This window comes from Neovison vison, chromosome 13 (assembly GCF_020171115.1).
Source record: "Neovison vison isolate M4711 chromosome 13, ASM_NN_V1, whole genome shotgun sequence".
Classification (NCBI taxonomy): Eukaryota; Metazoa; Chordata; class Mammalia; order Carnivora; family Mustelidae; genus Neogale; species Neogale vison.
The window spans coordinates 79,006,120-79,024,636 of NC_058103.1; the positions used below are offsets into that span (position 1 = coordinate 79,006,120).

The 18,517-nt window shown below is 39.4% G+C and overlaps 1 protein-coding gene and 1 non-coding gene across 3 annotated transcripts in view; both read left to right on the forward strand.

Annotated features, from left to right (window-relative positions):
* The window catches only part of SHC4 (SHC adaptor protein 4), a 139,469-nt gene that overhangs the window by 58,013 nt on the left and 62,939 nt on the right, over positions 1–18,517 (forward strand). For both annotated transcript variants that reach the window (XM_044230116.1, XM_044230117.1), the window contains exon 3: positions 15,389–15,452. In XM_044230116.1, coding sequence (XP_044086051.1) covers positions 15,389–15,452 — 64 coding nt within the window. The remainder of the gene's footprint in view (positions 1–15,388; positions 15,453–18,517) is intronic.
* On the forward strand, positions 17,776–17,881 carry LOC122894887. The gene has a single exon (XR_006381892.1). It is a non-coding gene; the product is annotated as a U6 spliceosomal RNA (small nuclear RNA).

The window sequence follows — 18,517 nt, forward strand, 5'->3', positions numbered from 1 at the left end:
ACCATGACCCCAAAGGCTCTGATACTCATTTCTGGTTTGCTTCAGGAGAAACTGTCAGCAAACCACAGCCTGAGGGTCTAATTCAGCCTACTTCCTGATTTTGATTCCGCCACCTTGTGACCCAAGAATGGTTTTAACCTTTTTAAATGGTTCAGGGGAAAAAAAAAATTAAAAGAAGATTATTTCATGGCATGTGAAAAGTATATGGAATTCAGATTTCAGTGCCATAAGGGTTACCATGACACGATCGCGCCCATTCATGGGTATGCTGTCTGTGGCTGCTTTCCTAGCTCTGACCGCAGAGTCAGGTCGTTGTGACAGAGACCGTATGGTCAGCAAAGCCAAAGATTTTTACTGTCTGGCCCTTTAGAGGAAAGGCATGCCAACGGCTGCTGTTAAGAGACTGTCAGCGTTAGTTAGCTCTGTTAGAAACACTTGAGGGAGCTTTGCAGAGCTCTCCCTTCCAGTCTCCAGACTCCATCCTGCATCAGTTAAAACATGAGACCACGTCTTCAGGATTTGTTAAAGCTCCCTGTGTTTCCCTAGTGTGTGGCCAAAGTTGGGAACCACTACCTAGAGCATGAGGGCATTTGGAAGGACAGGTGGAGGAGGGCTGTTGGCATCCAGGCTGCCAGATGGGAGAGAGAAAGCAGGTCACTCCTTACCACCTGTGTGTTCGGGGGGTGACGTGAGCAAAGATGTCCAGGACCTCCAGATGCCCTCTGGTGAAAGCCCTTCCATAAAGAGATTGGCAGGAATCAAAGGGGTGGGTGAGAGGAGAGGATTATACCAAGTATCTGGCCCCGCATATTGAATTGCTCAGCTGAAGACACATATCCCCCCAAATGAAACATCATCAAGCTGATAGGCAGTGTGTCCGTCCCTACCCTACCTGCTAGGACTCCGTGACCTAATTCCTTAGCGTCTACTAGCACAACCGTCTGTTTGAAACAGCAGAACAGAGAACCAGGTAGCCTGTGCAGTGGGACCGATAGACGGTTTATTTCTTTCTTATTTCTTTTTATTAACATATAATGTTTATTTGTTTCAGGCGTACAGGTCTGGGAATCAGCGGTCTTACACAATTCACAGCACTCACCATAGCACACACCCTCCCCAGTGTCCATCATTCAGGGACGGCATCCCTCCCACCTCCTTCCCCTGCAGCAACCCTCAGTTTGTTTCCTGAGATTAAGAGTCTCTTATGGTTTGTCTCCCTCCCCGGTCCCATCTTGTTTCATTTTTCCACCAAGAAAAATTTTAATCACCTGCATGGCACATGGACTGATCTGCTTCAGAATCACCTGGAGGCTCCTGGGCCCCACTCCAGACCTACAGAATTAAAATCTCCAGGAATAGTTCCGGGAATCTACATTTTAACCAGCATCCTGGTTGCATCCTACGTTGATTCTTAAGTACTTTAAAGTTGAATCACTACATACTTACACGGTTATGCTGTTGAATTTTTAGCAGATACTCAGGCATTAGCTGTCCTACCATTATTTGCCACAGTGGACTCAACTGGCTGGGCCAGTTATTAATTCCTCTGAAGTGGGCACACACACATTTAAAAAAAAAAAGGTAAAATCTATAATATATGCCAAATGGCCTTTCAAATAGCCAGAGGTATTTAAAACAAAAACAAAAACAAAAACAGTGTGGAAGTCATGTGCTTGTTCTACCAATTACTCTCTTGCTCAGTAGTCTACATACCTCTGTGGCAAACTGTTTGAAAAATCCTAAATGCTGCCAATCTTCTTTCTTTGAAGACAGGCCTACTTTTTGGAAGTAGATAAACATCATTTGGAGTGAAATAGGGTACATAAAGTGGATGATTAAGTTGGATCTGTTTTGGCTTTTCAAAAAATGACCTTTGACTTATAAGTGACCACACTGTGTACCATTTCACTCTGTCACTCCCAAAGACATGCCTTCATCGTATTTTGAATATTTTATCCAAAACAGAGTTGTTTTTAAGAAAAGCCCAGTTTATCCCAAAGTAATGGAAAACAGTTCTTTGTTTCCAATCTTTTACAGATTTCAGGTGTTCTGTATGAAATCAACCCCACTTCTCTCTTGTCATTTTCATAAGGCTTAACCACTTGGAAGGTGTTCTTGTGGGTCTAGGTGTTTGCATTTTGAAATATGTGATTCCGTTACAGGAAATCGTTGTGGGGATAGGAGAAAATCAGCAGTTTATTTTTGTTCACCATGGGAGACTTGCGGAGGAGGGGTGATGCAGGGGTCTCTCGCTCAGTCAAGTGCACTGGATGGGGCAACATTTGCCCTGGAGCCAAAGGGTAGCTTTACGGAGGAGACAGGACAACTGTTTTCTGTGGTTGCTGAACTGGGTAGAACTGCAAACGTACTTTAGAATCCAATTGTAAACGTAATTTCAGGTTGGACAGAGAAGGGCGATAAGTCAGTGTGAGAACAGAAGGTGTGGGCAGTCCTGAAAGGTTTTATTTGACCGTCCTGGGACCTGAAATGCCAATTTCTCAAGGAAGGGATATATTTTATGGACTGTGTCTACCCTCCTAGAATGCAAGGGTGATGCCCCTTGATAACAGCACAAAGGAAGTTTGAAGCTTTCCATTTTCTACAGGTCTGTGGGTGCTGACTACCTTCATTGTGTGCTTATCGCCACAGAGGCAGGTTCATGTTCTGTAACATCCTGTCGGAGGGCTTACACAGATTTTTGAATGTCTTTAATTTCACCAAGCTGAACAAAATTGAACACATAGATCACGGGGCCTTGATCTTCTACAAGCAAAGATTTCAAAAAAGAAGGTGCTGGTTTCCCTAAAACAATGGTACGACATAATACCACATTGAGGTGGGGCTTGAGGCGCTCCCGAGGCCCTTCATTCACCGAATCGAAGGTGCTCTGAGACATTGACAACCTGTGCCTCCGATGCTGTGCACGGATTTCTGGAAGGATTCATGCTGGAGAGGAAAAGTAAGGGAAAGTCCCTTAGGAGATAACAGGGAGACACAGGCGACTTTGTTTAGCCTGATTATTTTTGAGTTTTATTTGGAAGAGGTTTTTGCTGTGATTAAAATTTATTCTCATTTACGACTGCCTCCGGCTCAGGGCGTGATCCTGGAGTCCCGGGATCGAGTCCCACATCGGGCTCCCAGCTCCATGGGGAGTCTGCTTCGCTCTCTGACCTTCTCCTCACTCATTCTCTCTCTCACTGTCTCTCTCTCTCAAATAAATAAAATAAAAATCTAAAAAAAAAAAAAAATTATTCTCATTTCTATTTGCCTGGGCAAAATTAAAACCACTTCTTCTGTGTGTGTGCGCGCATGTGTGTGTGTGTGTGAGTGTGTGTGTAGGTGGGAAGAGTTGCCCTGAACCATTCCACTGGGCCTTTTGCCTGGTTTCATGTTACACATTTTCTGGCTTTCCTATTTCCTGAAGGACGGCATTTTGACATTCACTAGACACAATCTATCCGACAGCCCCTCCCCCCCTATTAAACTTTCCACTTTGTCCTGGATTGTGATATTGCCTTCCAAACCTAAAACAAGGGAGGGGGGGTTAGGCGACTTTGCTTCCAGAAGAATTTAACTGTTTAAGGGTTAAAGACACAGAAAAATTATAACCTAAGTACTGTTGTGGCTAAGGATTGATGAAGAAAGGTGGCTTTGTTTGGATGATTAGTTTGGACTCTGTGAAGACAGACAAAATATCTTTTTTTGGTCTTATGGCGTAGGCAGGGTTTTATATGCTTAAAAGCAAATCTTCCACTGCATTCTCCTTCTCTTACATCAGCCCACTTCTCCCCTTCCCTCTCTTGTGGCAAAACAATAAACAAAGTGGCCACTGTTGGTGCTGTGGGGCGTTTCTCCCTCTTTCTTTCTAGTGCAGGCTCCCAGAATGGAAATCTTGAGCCATTTAAACTCCAAAATTTCTGCTTCTCCAGGAGAGGACGTTGGCTGAATGGTTGCTAGCTGGAGAATGTCTCATGACCAGTCAGTCCCAAAAGGGTTAGGCAGAAATGCGGGTTGAACAGGCAGCTGGAATGGTGGGGACACCCCCAGTCCTGGGAGAAATTCCCCCTCCTGGGCTCTCTGTTTTCTTTTTCTTCTCCATTTGTAAAGTGTCTGAGGGTGTGGCTGAAACTCCAGAAAAGCACTGAAAGTTCTATTTGTTCTTGAAAATGTTACAGTTAATCTCTGGGTCCTAGTCTGAGGGAAAGAAAAGATCTTTGTGAAGAAAGGCAACAAAATGCAAGCATCTATCTCTTCCCTGGCTGGGGTTGCAGATTTGTTAACTCTGATATCAGCGGAGAAAGCGGAATTTGAGAGGTTATTTTAAAAGCCGTGGTTCTTAGCCTGGATCTCTGGATTCCCAAGAGCCCCACAGATGGTTTTCTGTGGGTGGTGGTGAGGGGGTGGGGCGCATCCTCTTAAATTGAATAGAAAAGTTTGTACAGACAGACCTTTTATTGCAGAGGGAGCCTGTGATTCTCAGGAGTCTCAAATCTGAAAAAAATTAATAACCACTTTCTTTATATATTTTTTCTTTTTTTATTGTGGTAAAAATATATAACAAACATTTTAACCATTGTTAAGTGTGCAGCTCAGTGCTATTGAATACATTCATATTGTGCAGTCATTGCTACCTGCCAACCTCGTAATTCTTTTCATCTTGCAAAACTGAAACTCTATATCCATTAGATGATAACACCCTAGTTCCCCTTCCCCCAGTCCCGGCAACCACCCTTCTACTTTCTGTCTTTATGAATTTGACGACACGTGTCGTGTAAGTAGTTTAAGTAGAATCATGTAGTAGTTGTCTATTTGTGACTGGTGTATTTCACTTAAGTATGTTGTAACATAGTACAGGATTTCCTTCCTTCTCCAGGTTGAATGATAGTCCATTGTATCCATATATCACGTTTTGCTTATGCATTCACCCGCCAATGGGCCCTTGGGTTGCTCCCATGTTTTAGCTATTTTGAATTATACTGCTGTGAACGTGGATGTAGGATATCCTCACTTTTTAAAAGCAAGTCCGTAAGCACAAGTTTCTCCTTTTTTTCTTTTGAGCAGAGTTCAAAATTCTGATTCTGATTCTGAGATTTTCAGAATCGGTAATGCTTCCAAGCCCTGACTCCTTAAAACTCCTTAATATTAAGGTATAGTTGACACACAATACTATATTAGATTCAGGTGTATAGCATAGTGATTTGACACGTGTGTACATTGTGAAATGATCACCACAATAAGTCTAGCTACCATCTGCCACTATACAAAGTTAATACAGTATCAGACTATAGTCTCCATGCTGCCCATGCTGTACGTTACATCTCATGACTACTTTATAATTGAGATTTGTATATCTTGATCCCCTTCACCCAGTTTACCCCTGTTCTAATCCCCTCTCCTCTGGCAATCACTAATCTGTGCTTTGTATCTATGAATCTGGGTCTTGTTTCATTTTGTTTTGTTTTATAGATTCCCTATGGAAGTGAAATCATGCAGTATTTGCCTTTTCTATCTAAACTTATTCCACTTAGCTATTACCCTCAAAGTCTGTCCATGTTGTCACAAACGGCAAGATTTCATTGTTTTTATGGCTAAGTAGCATTTTATTGTGTGTCTACACACACACACACACACACACACACACACACACCCCTTTATCCATTTGTCCATTGATGGATACTTAGGTTGTTTCCATATATTGTAAGTAATGCTGCAGTGAACCTAGGGGTGCATATATCTTTTCAAATTGGTGTTTTTGTTTTCTTTTGATAGAAACCCAGCATTGGATTTGACAGATCATATGGTATTTCTTTTTTCAACTTTTTGAGGAAACTCCATACTGTTTTCCATAGTGACTGCATCAATTTACATTCCCATTAGCAGTGTACAAGGATTCCCTTTTCTCCATATCCTTGCCAGTATTCTTATTTCTTGTCTTTTTAAAAATAGCTGTTCCAAAGAGTGTGAGGTGTTATCTTGTTGTGGTTTTGATTTGCATTTCCTTGATGATGAGTGATGTTGAACATCTTTTCATGTGTCTTTTGGCCATCTGGATGTCTTCTTTGAAAATTTTTTATTCAGATCCTCTGCCCATTTTTAATTAGATTATTTGTTTTTGCTGTTGTTGTTATTGAGTCCTATGTGTTCTTTATATATTTTGGATATTAACCCATTATTAGTGTGTATGATTTGTAAATATCTTCTCCCATTTAGTAAGTTGTCTTTGCATTTTGTTGATGGTTTCTTTTACTGTGTAGAGCTTTTAATTTGATGTTATCCATTTGTTTATTTTCACCTTTGTTTCCCTTGTTTTTGGAGTCAGATCCAAAAAAGGATTGTTAAGATTGATGTCAAGGAGCTTATATTTTCTTCTAGGAGTTTTGTGGTTTCAGGTCTTACATTCAAGTTTTTAGCCCATTTTGAATTAATTTTTCTGCATGGTGTAAGATGGTGGGGGCACCTGGGTGGCTCAGTGGGTTAAGCCTCTACCTTCGGCTCAGGTCATGATCCCAGGGTCCTGGGATTGAGCCCCGAGTTGGGCTCTCTGCTCAGCAGGGAGCCTGCTTCCCTTCCTCTCTCTCTACCTGCCTCACTGCCTACTTGTGATCCCTGTCTGTCAAATAAATAAATAAAATCTTAAAAAAAAAATATGGTGGTCTAGTTTCACTCTTTTTCATGTGGCCATTGTGTTTTTCCCAACACCATTTATTGAAGAGACTGTCCATTCTCCTTTGTATATCCTTGCCTCTTTTGTTATAAATTAATTGACCATGTATGCATATGTTTATTTCCAGGCTCTCTATTCTGTTCCATTGATCTATGTGTGCATTTTTTACACCAGTACCTCACTGTTGTGATTACTACAGCTTTGTAGTACAGTTTGAAATCAGGAAGCATGGTACCTCCAGCTTTTTATTTCTCAAGATTGTTTTGACAATTCAGGGTCTTTGTGGTACTACATAAATTTAAGAATTATTTCTTGTAGGGGTGCCTGGGTGGTTTAGTTGGTTAAGCATCAGACCCTTGGTTTCAGCTCAGATCATGATCTCAGGAGTCATGAGATGAAGCCCACATTGGGCTTTGTGCTCAGTGTGGAGTCTTTCGGATTCTTTGCCTTTCCCTCTGCCCCACCCCCTGTTTGCACGTGCTCTCTCTCTCTCTCTCAAATAAATTAATTAATTAAATCTTAAAAAAAAAAAAGAATTGTTTCTTCTAGTTTTGTGGAAAATGGCCCTGGTATTTTGATAGGGATTGCACTGAATGTGTGGATTGCTTTGGGAACTATGGCCATTTTGACAATATTAATTCTTCTAATACATGAAAATGGAATATCTTTCCATTTATGTGTGTTTTCTTCAATTTTTTTTTATCAATGTCTTACACTTTTTAGTGGGCAGGTTTTTACCTTCTTGGTTAATTTTATTGCTAGGTATTCTGTTTGGTGTGATTGTAAATGGGACTTTTCTTTTATATTTTTAAGGTTTTTATTTTAATGCCAGTTAGTTAACTTGCAGTGTTATATTAGTACCAGGTGTGCTATATGGTGATTCAATACTTTCATATAACACCATGTACTCATCACAGCAAGTGCCCTCCTTCATCCCCATCACCTATTTCATCCATACCCCTTACCCACCTCCCCTCTGATAACCATCAGTTTGCTCTCTATCTAGAGTTAAGAGTCTATTTCTTTGTTTGTCTCTATCTCTCTCTTTTTTCCTTTTGCTTGTTTTGTTTCTTAAATTCTATATATAAATGAAATCATATGATACTTGTTTTTATCTGATTAACTTATTTCACTTTAGCATTATACTCCCTAGCTCCATTGATGTCATTGGAAATGGCAAGATCTCATTCTTTTTTCCCATATTTTTAAAATTTAAATTTTATTTTATTTTTTAAAGATTTTATTTATTTGACAGAGAGAGATCACGAGTAGGCAGAGAGGCAGGCAGAGAGAGAGAAGAGGAAGCAGGCTCCCTGCTGAGCAGACAGCCCGATGCGGGACTCGATCCCAGGACCCTGAGATCCTGACCTGAGCCGAAGGCAGCGGCTTAACCCACTGAGCCACCCAGGCGCCCATAAATTTTATTTTATTTTTTCAGTGTTCCAAGATTCATTGTCTATGCACCATACCCAGTGCTCCATGTAATACGTGCCCTCCTTAATACCCACCACCAGGCTCACCCATCCCCTCACCATCCTCCCTTCCAAAACCCTCAGTTTGTTTCTCAGAGTCCACAGTCTCTCATGGTTCATCTCCCCCTCCGATTTCCCCCAACTACCTTCTCCTCTCCTTCTCCCATGTCTTCTGTGTTGTTCCTTATGCTCCATAAGTAAGTAAGACCATATGATAATGGACTCTCTCTGCTTAACTTATTTCATTCCTTTAGTCCTGTCCATGTTGATACAAAAGTCGGGTATTCATCCTTTCTTATGGAGGCACAATACTCCATTGTCTATATGGACCATATCTTCTTTATCCATTCATCTGTTGAAGGGCTTCTTGGCTCTTTCCACAGTTTGGCACCTGTGGCCATTGCTGCTATGAACATTGGGGTGCAGGTGGCCCTTCTTTTCACTACATCTGTATCTTTGGGGTAAATACCCAGTAGTGCAATTGCAGGGTCATAAGGTAGCTTTATTTTTTAATTTCTTAAGGAATCGCCATACTGTTTTCCAAAATGGCTGCATCAACTTGCAATCCCACCAACAGTGTAAGAGGGTTCCCCTTTCTCCACATCCTCTCCAACACTTGTTTACTGTCTTGTTAATTTTGACCATTCTAACTGGTGTAAGGTGGTATCTCAATGTGGTTTTGATTTGAATCTCCCTTATGGCTAGTGGTGATGAACATTTTTTCATGTGTCTGTTAGCCATTTATATGTCTTCTTCTTTGGTGTCTGTTCATGTCTTCTGCCCATTTTTTGACTTGATTATCTGTTTTTTGAGTGTTGGATCCCCTTCTTTTTTGTGGCTGAATAATATTATATACACATTGCAAATCTTCTTTATCCATTCTTTAGTCAATGGACACTTGGGCTGCTTCCATATCTTGGCTATTTTAAATCATGTTGCAGTAAATACAGGGGTACATATAGCCCTTTGAATTAGTGTTTTTGTATCCTCTGTATAAGTACCTAGTAGTGTGATTGCTGGATCACAGGGCAGTTTTATTTTTAACTTTTTGAGGACCCTCCTACTGTTTTCCACTGTGGCTGCACCAATTTGTGTTCCCACCAATAGTGCCCAAGGGTTCCTTTTTTTCCACATCCTTTCCAACACCTGTTGTTTCTTGTGTTGTTGATTTAGGGGTTTGTTTTCTTGATATCTCTTTTTTATAGTTCATTATTAGTACATAGAAATGCAACAGATTTCTAAATATTAATTTTGTGTCCTGCAACTTTACTGAATTCATTTATTAGTCCTAATAATTTTTGGTGGTTCTCTAATTTAAGGTTCTCTATATATAGTATCATGTCATCCGTAAATAGTGATAGTTTTACTTCTTCCTTTCCAGTTTAGATGACTTTTATTTCTTTATTATTGTTATTATTTTTGCTTGATTGCTCTGGCTTGGACATCCAATACTATTTTTTTTTTTTACGATTTTATTTATTTATCCAACAGACAGAGATCACAAGCAGGCAGAGAGGCAGGCGGAAAGGTGGGGAGGGGAAACAGGCTCCCTGCTGAGCAGGAAGCCCTGTGCGGGCCTCTATCCCATGACCTTGGGATCATGACCTGAGCTGAAGGCAGAGGCTTTAACCCACTGAGCCACCCAGGCGCCCCCCAATACTATTTTGAACAAAAGTGGGGAGAGTGGACATCCTTTTCTTATTCCTGATCTTAGAAGAAAGGTTTTCAGCTTTTCACCATTCAGGATGATATTAGCTGTGGATTTGTCATAGATAGCCCTTATTATGTTAAGGTATATTCCTTTTATACTCAATTTGTTGACAGTTTTTAAAATCATAAATGGATGTTGAATTTTATAAAATGCTTTTCTACATCTATTGAGAAGATCATATGATTTTGTCCTTCATTTTGTTAATGTGGAGTATCACATTGATTGATTTGCAGATGTTGAACCATCTTTACATCCTGGAATAAGTCTCACTTGATCATAATATATGATCCTTCAAATGTATTGTTGAATTTGGTTTGTTAATATTTGTTGAGGATTTTTGCATCTATGTTTATCAAGAATATGGGCCTCTGATTTTCTTTTTTTGTGGTGTTCCTGACTTTAAAATTCCGAGTGAGTGTGCTCATACATACATAAACATGTTTGCCCACGTGGGCTTAGAGCTGGACTCTAGATGCTCTTTTCTTCCATGAGGAGGTAACAGCCAATGTAGAGAAAGCAATGGTTGAGAAAGGACTAAGGTATCTGTTTGAGCTTTTTTCTGGAATTGACCCTTGCCACTTTGCCCTATTCCCTTCCTAATTTTGAATTAGGTTTTGAATTCAGAACTGGATTTGTATTCTGGCTTTCCTACTATCAGCTGCATTATTTGGAAGTGGTTATTTAAATTCTTTGAACTTTGGGTTCCTCATTTGTAAAGCGGGTATGAAATAGCTATCTTGAAATGACATTTTTTTTTTGAAATGACATTTTTAAAAAATTTATTAGACATCTGATTTATTCAAACATTAGATCTACTGCAGACAGAATTAACAGAGCTCAGGGAGTAGGGGGGAAAAAATAATCTACCACCTGCAAATTTCCCAGGGATAAGACTTCTGCATTCTGCACTACAATCTTACCCTAAAGCATTCACAATGCTTGATGTTGATTAACTTGAATTGAACAGGAGATGAGAAAACTTTCTGTACACTCAACTTGGCAAGTAGCATTAGTGGTACAACTTTCAGAAACATTCTTAGGCATAAGAATGCCTGCTATGAGAATCTTTCACAATCAGAGAAAAGAATGTCACTAAATATAATCTTACAAATTAGAAGGAAACTATGTACACTTTTGCCAATGGAGTGCTTTACATATCAAGGAAAACGTCACAGTGAGATATTCTATGAAGTTAAAACACTAATTGTTATATTCAACTTGTAATCAATTCTGAAGTTATTTTGTGGAATTAAAAATCAGAGTTAAAAAAAAGATCTAAGCTAAATGGAATTTAGGGAAGAAATGCAAGGCTAGTATGGAATAGTAGCTGTACTTATTTGGTTAACTCATTAAAAAAAGTCAGATATTTGAGTCAAATTTTATTAAAAGAAAAAGCAGCAGATCACCATTACAATTCAAGAACCAAATCTAAATATGCACTTGACAATAAAGCACATTTGAGTATGGAGTGAAAAAAGTTTTCCAAAAAATTGTCTAATGTATCATCTCCAAATACCAAAATAATCACTTCTACAGGTCTTTGTTGAGTGGAATCATAAAGAACTGAAGATTGAAATGACATTGTTAAGAATAAAGGAGATGATGTACATAAGGTACATAGTACCAGCTCCGGCCATATAAATAGCAGCCGTTCCTTCATTAAAACCCAAGCTCCCGGGCGCCTGGGTGGCTCAGTGGTTAAGCCACTGCCTTCAGCTCAGGTCATGATCTCAGGGTCCTGGGATTGAGTCCTGCATTGGGCTCTCTGCTCAGCAGGGAGCCTGCTTCCTCCTCTCTCTGCCTGCCTCTCTGCCTACTTGTGATCTCTCTCTGTCAAATAAATAAATAAAATCTTTAAAAAAATAAAAATAAAAAAATAAAACCCAAGCTCCCTGCCAATGACGATGTGTCTCAATCTCAAGGTAGGGTCTATTGTGAAAGCATTACTAAAACTGGTCAAGATTTTTCTTCTTTATGAAATTTTGAAGAAAGGAAAAAGCAAACCTACCAAATAAACTGAAAAAAATAAATCTAGATTTCGAAGCCATAAAGATGAGGAGTTAAAGGCTAAGTTGGGATGGGACAAAAATAATAAATAAAGATCTTTTCTTATCTGTAACATGAACATTGACCCATCTCTCTGGGAATGTTGGGAAAAGAGAGAAAGGCTGTCACCCCTCTTCACGGAGATATCTTTGACATGCCCTCACATTTTCACAGCAGAGAGGCAAAACTCTTGAAATTAGTTTGCATTCTTTTAATTTTTTTTGCATTCTTTTAATATTTTAAAAGATTATTTATTCAATTAAGTGCACAGTGAAGGGAAAACATAACATTGTTTACAGCTAAATATCAATAGAATAAAAACAGGGTACAACAAACCACACACACACACACACACACACAAACACCTAAACCATGTCATTGTTCATAAGCGCTTTCTGTATCACTATTTAGACAGAATTAATTTTATGTAGCTGCTACCAAGGTGTGTATACCATTCTATGTTCTACTTTTCCCCCGATAATTTATATAGACCCTTATTTCTATAGTCCTCACACTTAACATTCCAAGGGGAAATATTTATATTGATGAGTTTTACATCTATATCACAAACTATGGAGTTGGTTTTTTACTCTAAAATAGATATTGATACTATATACATACTCAATGTTATTTCAATACAAATTCTCCTCCCCTTGTCAAATGCTCTGATAAAGGTTAAGAGGTTTATTAAATCACTCTATAGAAAGACTGTATTAATACTAATCGGGGCCCCCAGCAATGGATAAGTACTCTTGAAGTGGACTTTTCCCATCTTCCCCAGTAGCACATTTGTACTTCTCTTTTTTGCTAACTTAATGAGCATGAAGTATCTTGTAGTTGTTTTAATTTTCAATGTTAAAATTGTAATGAATGTGAACATTTTCCTGTTTTTTAAAACTGAACTATTTCTATCTCTTTTGTGTGAATTATCTAATCCGGGGTTTGGCAAACTATGACCCTTAGGCTAAATATAGCCAGCTGCCTGCTTTTAGAAATAGACTTTTATTGGAACACAGCCAGCCCGTTTGTTTACATATTGTCTACTGCTACTTTTGAGTTATAATGGCAGAGTTGAGTAGCTGAAACAGAGAAAAGGCTAAAAAATTTATTGTTTGGCCCTTTACAGAAAAAGTTTTCAGATTCTCTTCCCATCTCTCATTCACTCTTGTTCTTCCACACTTAGTGGTCCCACAATATCAAAGTACTTGATATCTATCCCCTCCTATCTTGATGATTTATATTTTCGTGTCTTTACACATGCTCTTCCCTCTGTCTGGAATTTCCAGACTCCACTCTGCCAGGAAGGTTCATCCTTCTGAACTGTCCTTGAGAGGTACTCACAGCATAAAATGCTCCTTTTAATTCCCGTTTACAGCTCTGCTGTAGCAGATGGACGACATTGACTGTGAGAATCAAGAAAACAATGCCTGGGAAAGCACTTTGTAAAACTACAAGGAGCTTTATAAAAGTAATAATGTCCAATGATAACTCTTGTTATACTTGCCACGTCAATGCCCATTTTTGTTTCTATTTTTATTTCAAACCATTTACAAAGAGCTTTTTAGACCACAGCACCCCAGTTGGCTCTCTAAGAGTGAAGGATCTGATAATACCTTTTCTATAATCCCTCTTTTTTTTTAAAAAAAGATTTTATTTATTTATTTGACAGGCAGAGGTTACAAGTAGGCAGAGAGGCAGGCAGAGAGAGAGAGGAGGAAGAAGGCTCCCCACTGAGCAGAGAGCCCGATGTGGGGCTCCATCCCAGGACCCTGGGATCATGACCTGAGCCGAAGGCAGAGGCTTTAACCCACTGAGCCACCCAGGCGCCCCTCTATAATCCCTCTTTATTAAATATCAACAACATAGTTGCCTGGGCTAGTTATTTTGGCAACACCAGAGGCTAATTCAGATTAATTATTATGTATCTCATCAATTATTGAATAATCATTAGGATGACTAAAGCATCAATCAACTAACCGAAGAGCCTAACTCTCTGAGCAGTCCTTCTGTTTTCATCCAGAGAACAAAGGTTGGAATCCTATGGAAACCAGAAATATAAATATAAAATCCCGAGAAAGTAGGCTAAACCAAAAAGCCATTCTATGTGTTGACTGCATGCAAAAGTCAGACAAGAGAATGCCTTGAAGAATTTCATGTATCCGCCCATTCCCAAAGAAATCTGAACTAAAACACACATTATGAATCTAAAATAGTGCCTAGAATCTTTGGGAATTCTAGTTATCTTTCCAAAGTCTCTACTAGAAGAACACTGAAAACATAGATCTTCACTAATGTATCTGTATCTATATATCTGTATATCTGTATCTGTCTGATTATACATCTCTCTATATGGATAGAGATAGATTATCTCTTCTGCATTCCTCTGAGTGTTCTTCCCTCCCTTTAGGAATCAAAAATACCTCAGAGAAAATTTTTTTCATGAAATATAAATATAAATTCATATAAATAAAATATAAATATAAATAAATATAAATAAAAATTGTGATACAAGGTTGCATGTGCACTTATGTGTGTGTGTACTAATTCAGTTTACTAATTTAAACACTGACCTCCAGTGATCCGGGAAAGAGTTTAGAGATGTGCTTTGTGAAAAGTTTAATATATGGGTTGAAAGCCACAAGGTTATGGTTCAGATTACACTGAGCAAAAAAGCTCCAGCCGTTGTGAATGCTGAGTTCCAGAGACAAAAGCTCTTAGCTCTAACTCCATTTCTGGAGAGGAGGGCGCCAAATTGTTCACCACTTCCATTAAGGAACAACTTCGTATTTTAGTGGTGCCCTTCTCTCAGGAAGTACAATACAGAGTAAGGGCGGGGGGGTGGGGAGCGAAGGAGGAAATTTGTTATTGATTTTCATTTCTTCTGTGAAATTATGTGAAAGCTCAATGGCTTGTAGCAGTATCTCAGTCAATAAGGCTCCATTTGAGACCACCTTGAAGTTCACCAATTCTCTGCTGGTCCTCTTAAACTTCCTCTGGTATCAGATTCTTTTGTATTTCATCGCCTTTGGTGCTGAGGTACCAGGAAGCTTTTTATTCATAACACCACAGAGAAGATTTTGCTAGAAGTAAAATCAAAGTGTTCCCAAACAACAAAGTTCTTACCCCTCCTTTTTGGTTAAAAATTAACATTGCTAAACACCAAACCTGAAAATCCAAGGAAAAAAGAGATCAAGAAGGTGAATAGTAGGACGCCTTATTGTAAAGTGATTTTTTTTTTTTTCAGCATTAGGGTGTTGCCGGGTTTTGTGTGTGTGTGTGTGTGTGTGTGTGTGTGTGTGTGTGTTTTGGGGGGGTGCTGTTTGAATGGCAGAGGGACTAAGTGCAATGCTTAATCCCATGGGGATAGGGGAAGGTCAATTTATGTCAGACTCACCATTATGTGTGTGCACATTTTGTTTGTAATACTTGCTGACGTTTATTGAACATTTACTGTATGTTAGTACACTAAGTCTTTATATGGTTTCTGTTCTGTAGGGAAGCAATAAGTCGCCTGTGTGAAGCTGTCTCTGGGGCAAATGGAGCCATTAAAAAGCGAAAGGTAAATATTGGTGTGGTGTTCTTGTTCTCTGTTTCTCTAACTAGGGGAAAAAGAATATCAAAGTAGTTGTTAGTTCATTCTACCATAGGAGCTGAAGTGCAGAATGGCCTCTACCAGTTGGCCTATCAGAAATGCACTGAAAGTTGGTCTTGTCTCTCAAATTTTTCTGACTTGTCTGACACTATGATGCCTTGAGCAACAGAATGGAGAGAGAACCTGGGGTTTAAGTAAAAAACTCTGGGTTCTAGTTCTGGGTGTTTACTTACCTTTGAGCCTGGAATCTCCTCTCTCTGAGACACCATTCTTGTTCCTGTAAAGTGAAGTTGAACCAGATGTTCAGTGTGGTACCTTTCAATTTTAATATTTTATAATGTGTCTGTTCTACATAGAATTTTTAGACTCCTTGGCCCATTTTTAAATGGAAATGTGGATGCTGGTAGGGATGAGATAACACTAGTAGAAGGAACTTTTCCTGCTGAAAAATAGCATAAGATTTGATGTTACATAGACTTGGATTTAAATCCTGACTCTACCAGCTACCATGTAATCTTAGACAAGTCCTTTCATCTTTTGGATCATTGGTTTCCCCATCTGTGAAATAGGAGGAAAGAGCACAAACTTTATAGAGTTGTGTAGAATTAAATGAAATGGTATCTATCATTTCAGTGTCTGGCATATATTAGGCTTTCAACAGCAATGGTAATTAGAATTATTGCTATTTAGTTGTCAACCCGAGAACATTTTGTTGTTTCAGAATGTCCAAAGGGGAGGGGCAAAAGGTCTTCATAACTATGTAAATCATGGACTTGTAGATTGTTTAAGAGAGAAGGAATTTTTAGAGATCTTCCAGGCCAACCCTCCCATTTTGCCATCTGATAGACTGGTTCAGAGGACATTTGCCTTGTCAGTCAGATGATTAAGGTGAGAGACAGCGATAGAAGCCAGGTCTTCAGACTTATAGCTTGGTTCTTTATTTCCATACCACCCCGCCTCATTCTTTATTATTCTTCATTATTTTGCATAGGGCTGAACCCAGTGTCACCAAGGGTTACTCAAATGAGCCAATGGCATGGAAAAACACTGATAAGGGGCCTTTGATCCTATTAGAACCCTTATTTACTAATTTCTTTGACAAAACCCATGGCCCCAAAGTAGTTTCTGGCTTCCTCCTGCCTCTTGTAACCTCTGCAAATAAGATGCTTTTACTTGGTGATCCCAACAAATGGGCTCACTCATGTAAGACTCTTATTTCAAGAATAGGGAGTTCACACCCCAAAACAAAGTAGAACAAAACAAATGAGGTTATCATCTTTCCAGAAAGTACACAGGGACAGAAAAAAAATATATTGAGTTAATTTCCTTTGATAGCCAGCATTTATTGCATACTTAATACATGCCAGGGACCTTTGGTGCACTATATATCTTTATACTCTTTTTCCTCCCAATTTAAAAAATCGTGGTGAAATATGCATAACAAAATGTTAACCATTGTTAAGTGTACCGCTCAGTGATATTATGTACATTCACATCATTGTGCCACCATTTCCATGTAAGACCCGCGGATCCCCTTACCCAAGAATTCAACACTGCCACAGGATGTAAGCAGCAAGAGGTTCTTTATTGTAGAGCAGGCGGGTGGTCAGCAGCTCCTGCTAGCTGAGCACACCAGGCTGGGGTGGTGCAGGATTTTTATAGACAGGTACAAACAAGTTTTGGATGGGGCAGGGCTGATTGGCTGACAATTTGAACATTTGAGAAAGGCATACTTGGTGTTTGCGGATTGGCTTTGGAGGACCCGCGCGCGCGAAGAAAAAGGCGGGAAGGGGGAGTGAGGAGGGGGAGTTGGACCTTATTACTCAGCAGAGATGCATCCTGCCTACGTGACTATGTGGCCCCCTGCCTCCTGCCTACGTGACTATGTGGCCCCCTGCCTCCTGCCTACGTGACTATGTGGCCCCCTGCCTATGCCTCGGCTATTAGCAGAAGGTATCTTGTTCAAACAGGAGACCAGTGTCACACCCTAAAAGCCAAGCGGTTGCAAGAAGGCAAAAGAGCAGTTAATTAGTTAACTGGGGGAAGGGTCTTTCATCCCCGGACCAGTAAAATTGAAACTCTATACACATTAAACAACGACTTCCCATTCCACCATTTCTCTAGCCCTGCTGGCCACCATTCTACTTTCTGTCTCTATGAATTTGACTGGTCTAAGTACCTCATCCAAGTGGAATCATACAGTATTTGTCTTTTTGTGACGGGATTATTTCACTCCACATAATGTTCCCAACATGCATCCATGCTGTGGCATGTGTCTGAATTCCCTCCCATGCTCGTTTTGGCAGCAGGTCTACTAAATTGGAATGATAAAGAGAAGATTAGTATGGCCCCTGGGCAAGGATAACATGCAAATTCGTGAAGTGTTCCATATATTTTTTAACTGGGTGGTGGGCATTAAAGAGGGCACTTGAAATAATGAGCACTGAGTGTGGCACAGAACTGATGAATCACTAAATTCCATCCCTGAAACTCATAATACAGTATATGTTAATTAAATCCAATTTAAATTTAAAAAAGACTTTATTCCCTTTTTAAGGCTGAATACTTATCCATTGTATGTAAGTACCACATTTTGCTTATCCATTCATCTGTTGATGGATACTTGGGTAGTTTCTATGTTTTAGCTTTTGTGAATAACACTGCTGTGAATGTGGATACACAACTATCTATTCAAGTCCTTGCTTTCAGTTCTTGGAGGAGATAACAAGTGGTAGAATTGCTGGATCATATGGTAATACTATTTTTTATTTTTTTGAGGAACTGGGAACGGCTATCCTATTTTCCATAGCTGTTGTATTATTGTACATGTCTACCAATAGTATACAGAATTTCTATTTCTCCATGTCCTTTCCAACACTGGTTATTTTCTAGTATTGTGGTTGTTTCTGCATTTGTTTTCCAGTAGTTGTTTTTATATCTAGATTTTCTATTTCTTCATGATGAAGTCTTCGTAGGTTTAATGTTTCTAGGAATTTGTTTATTTTATCCAGGCACTCCAGTTTGTTAATGTG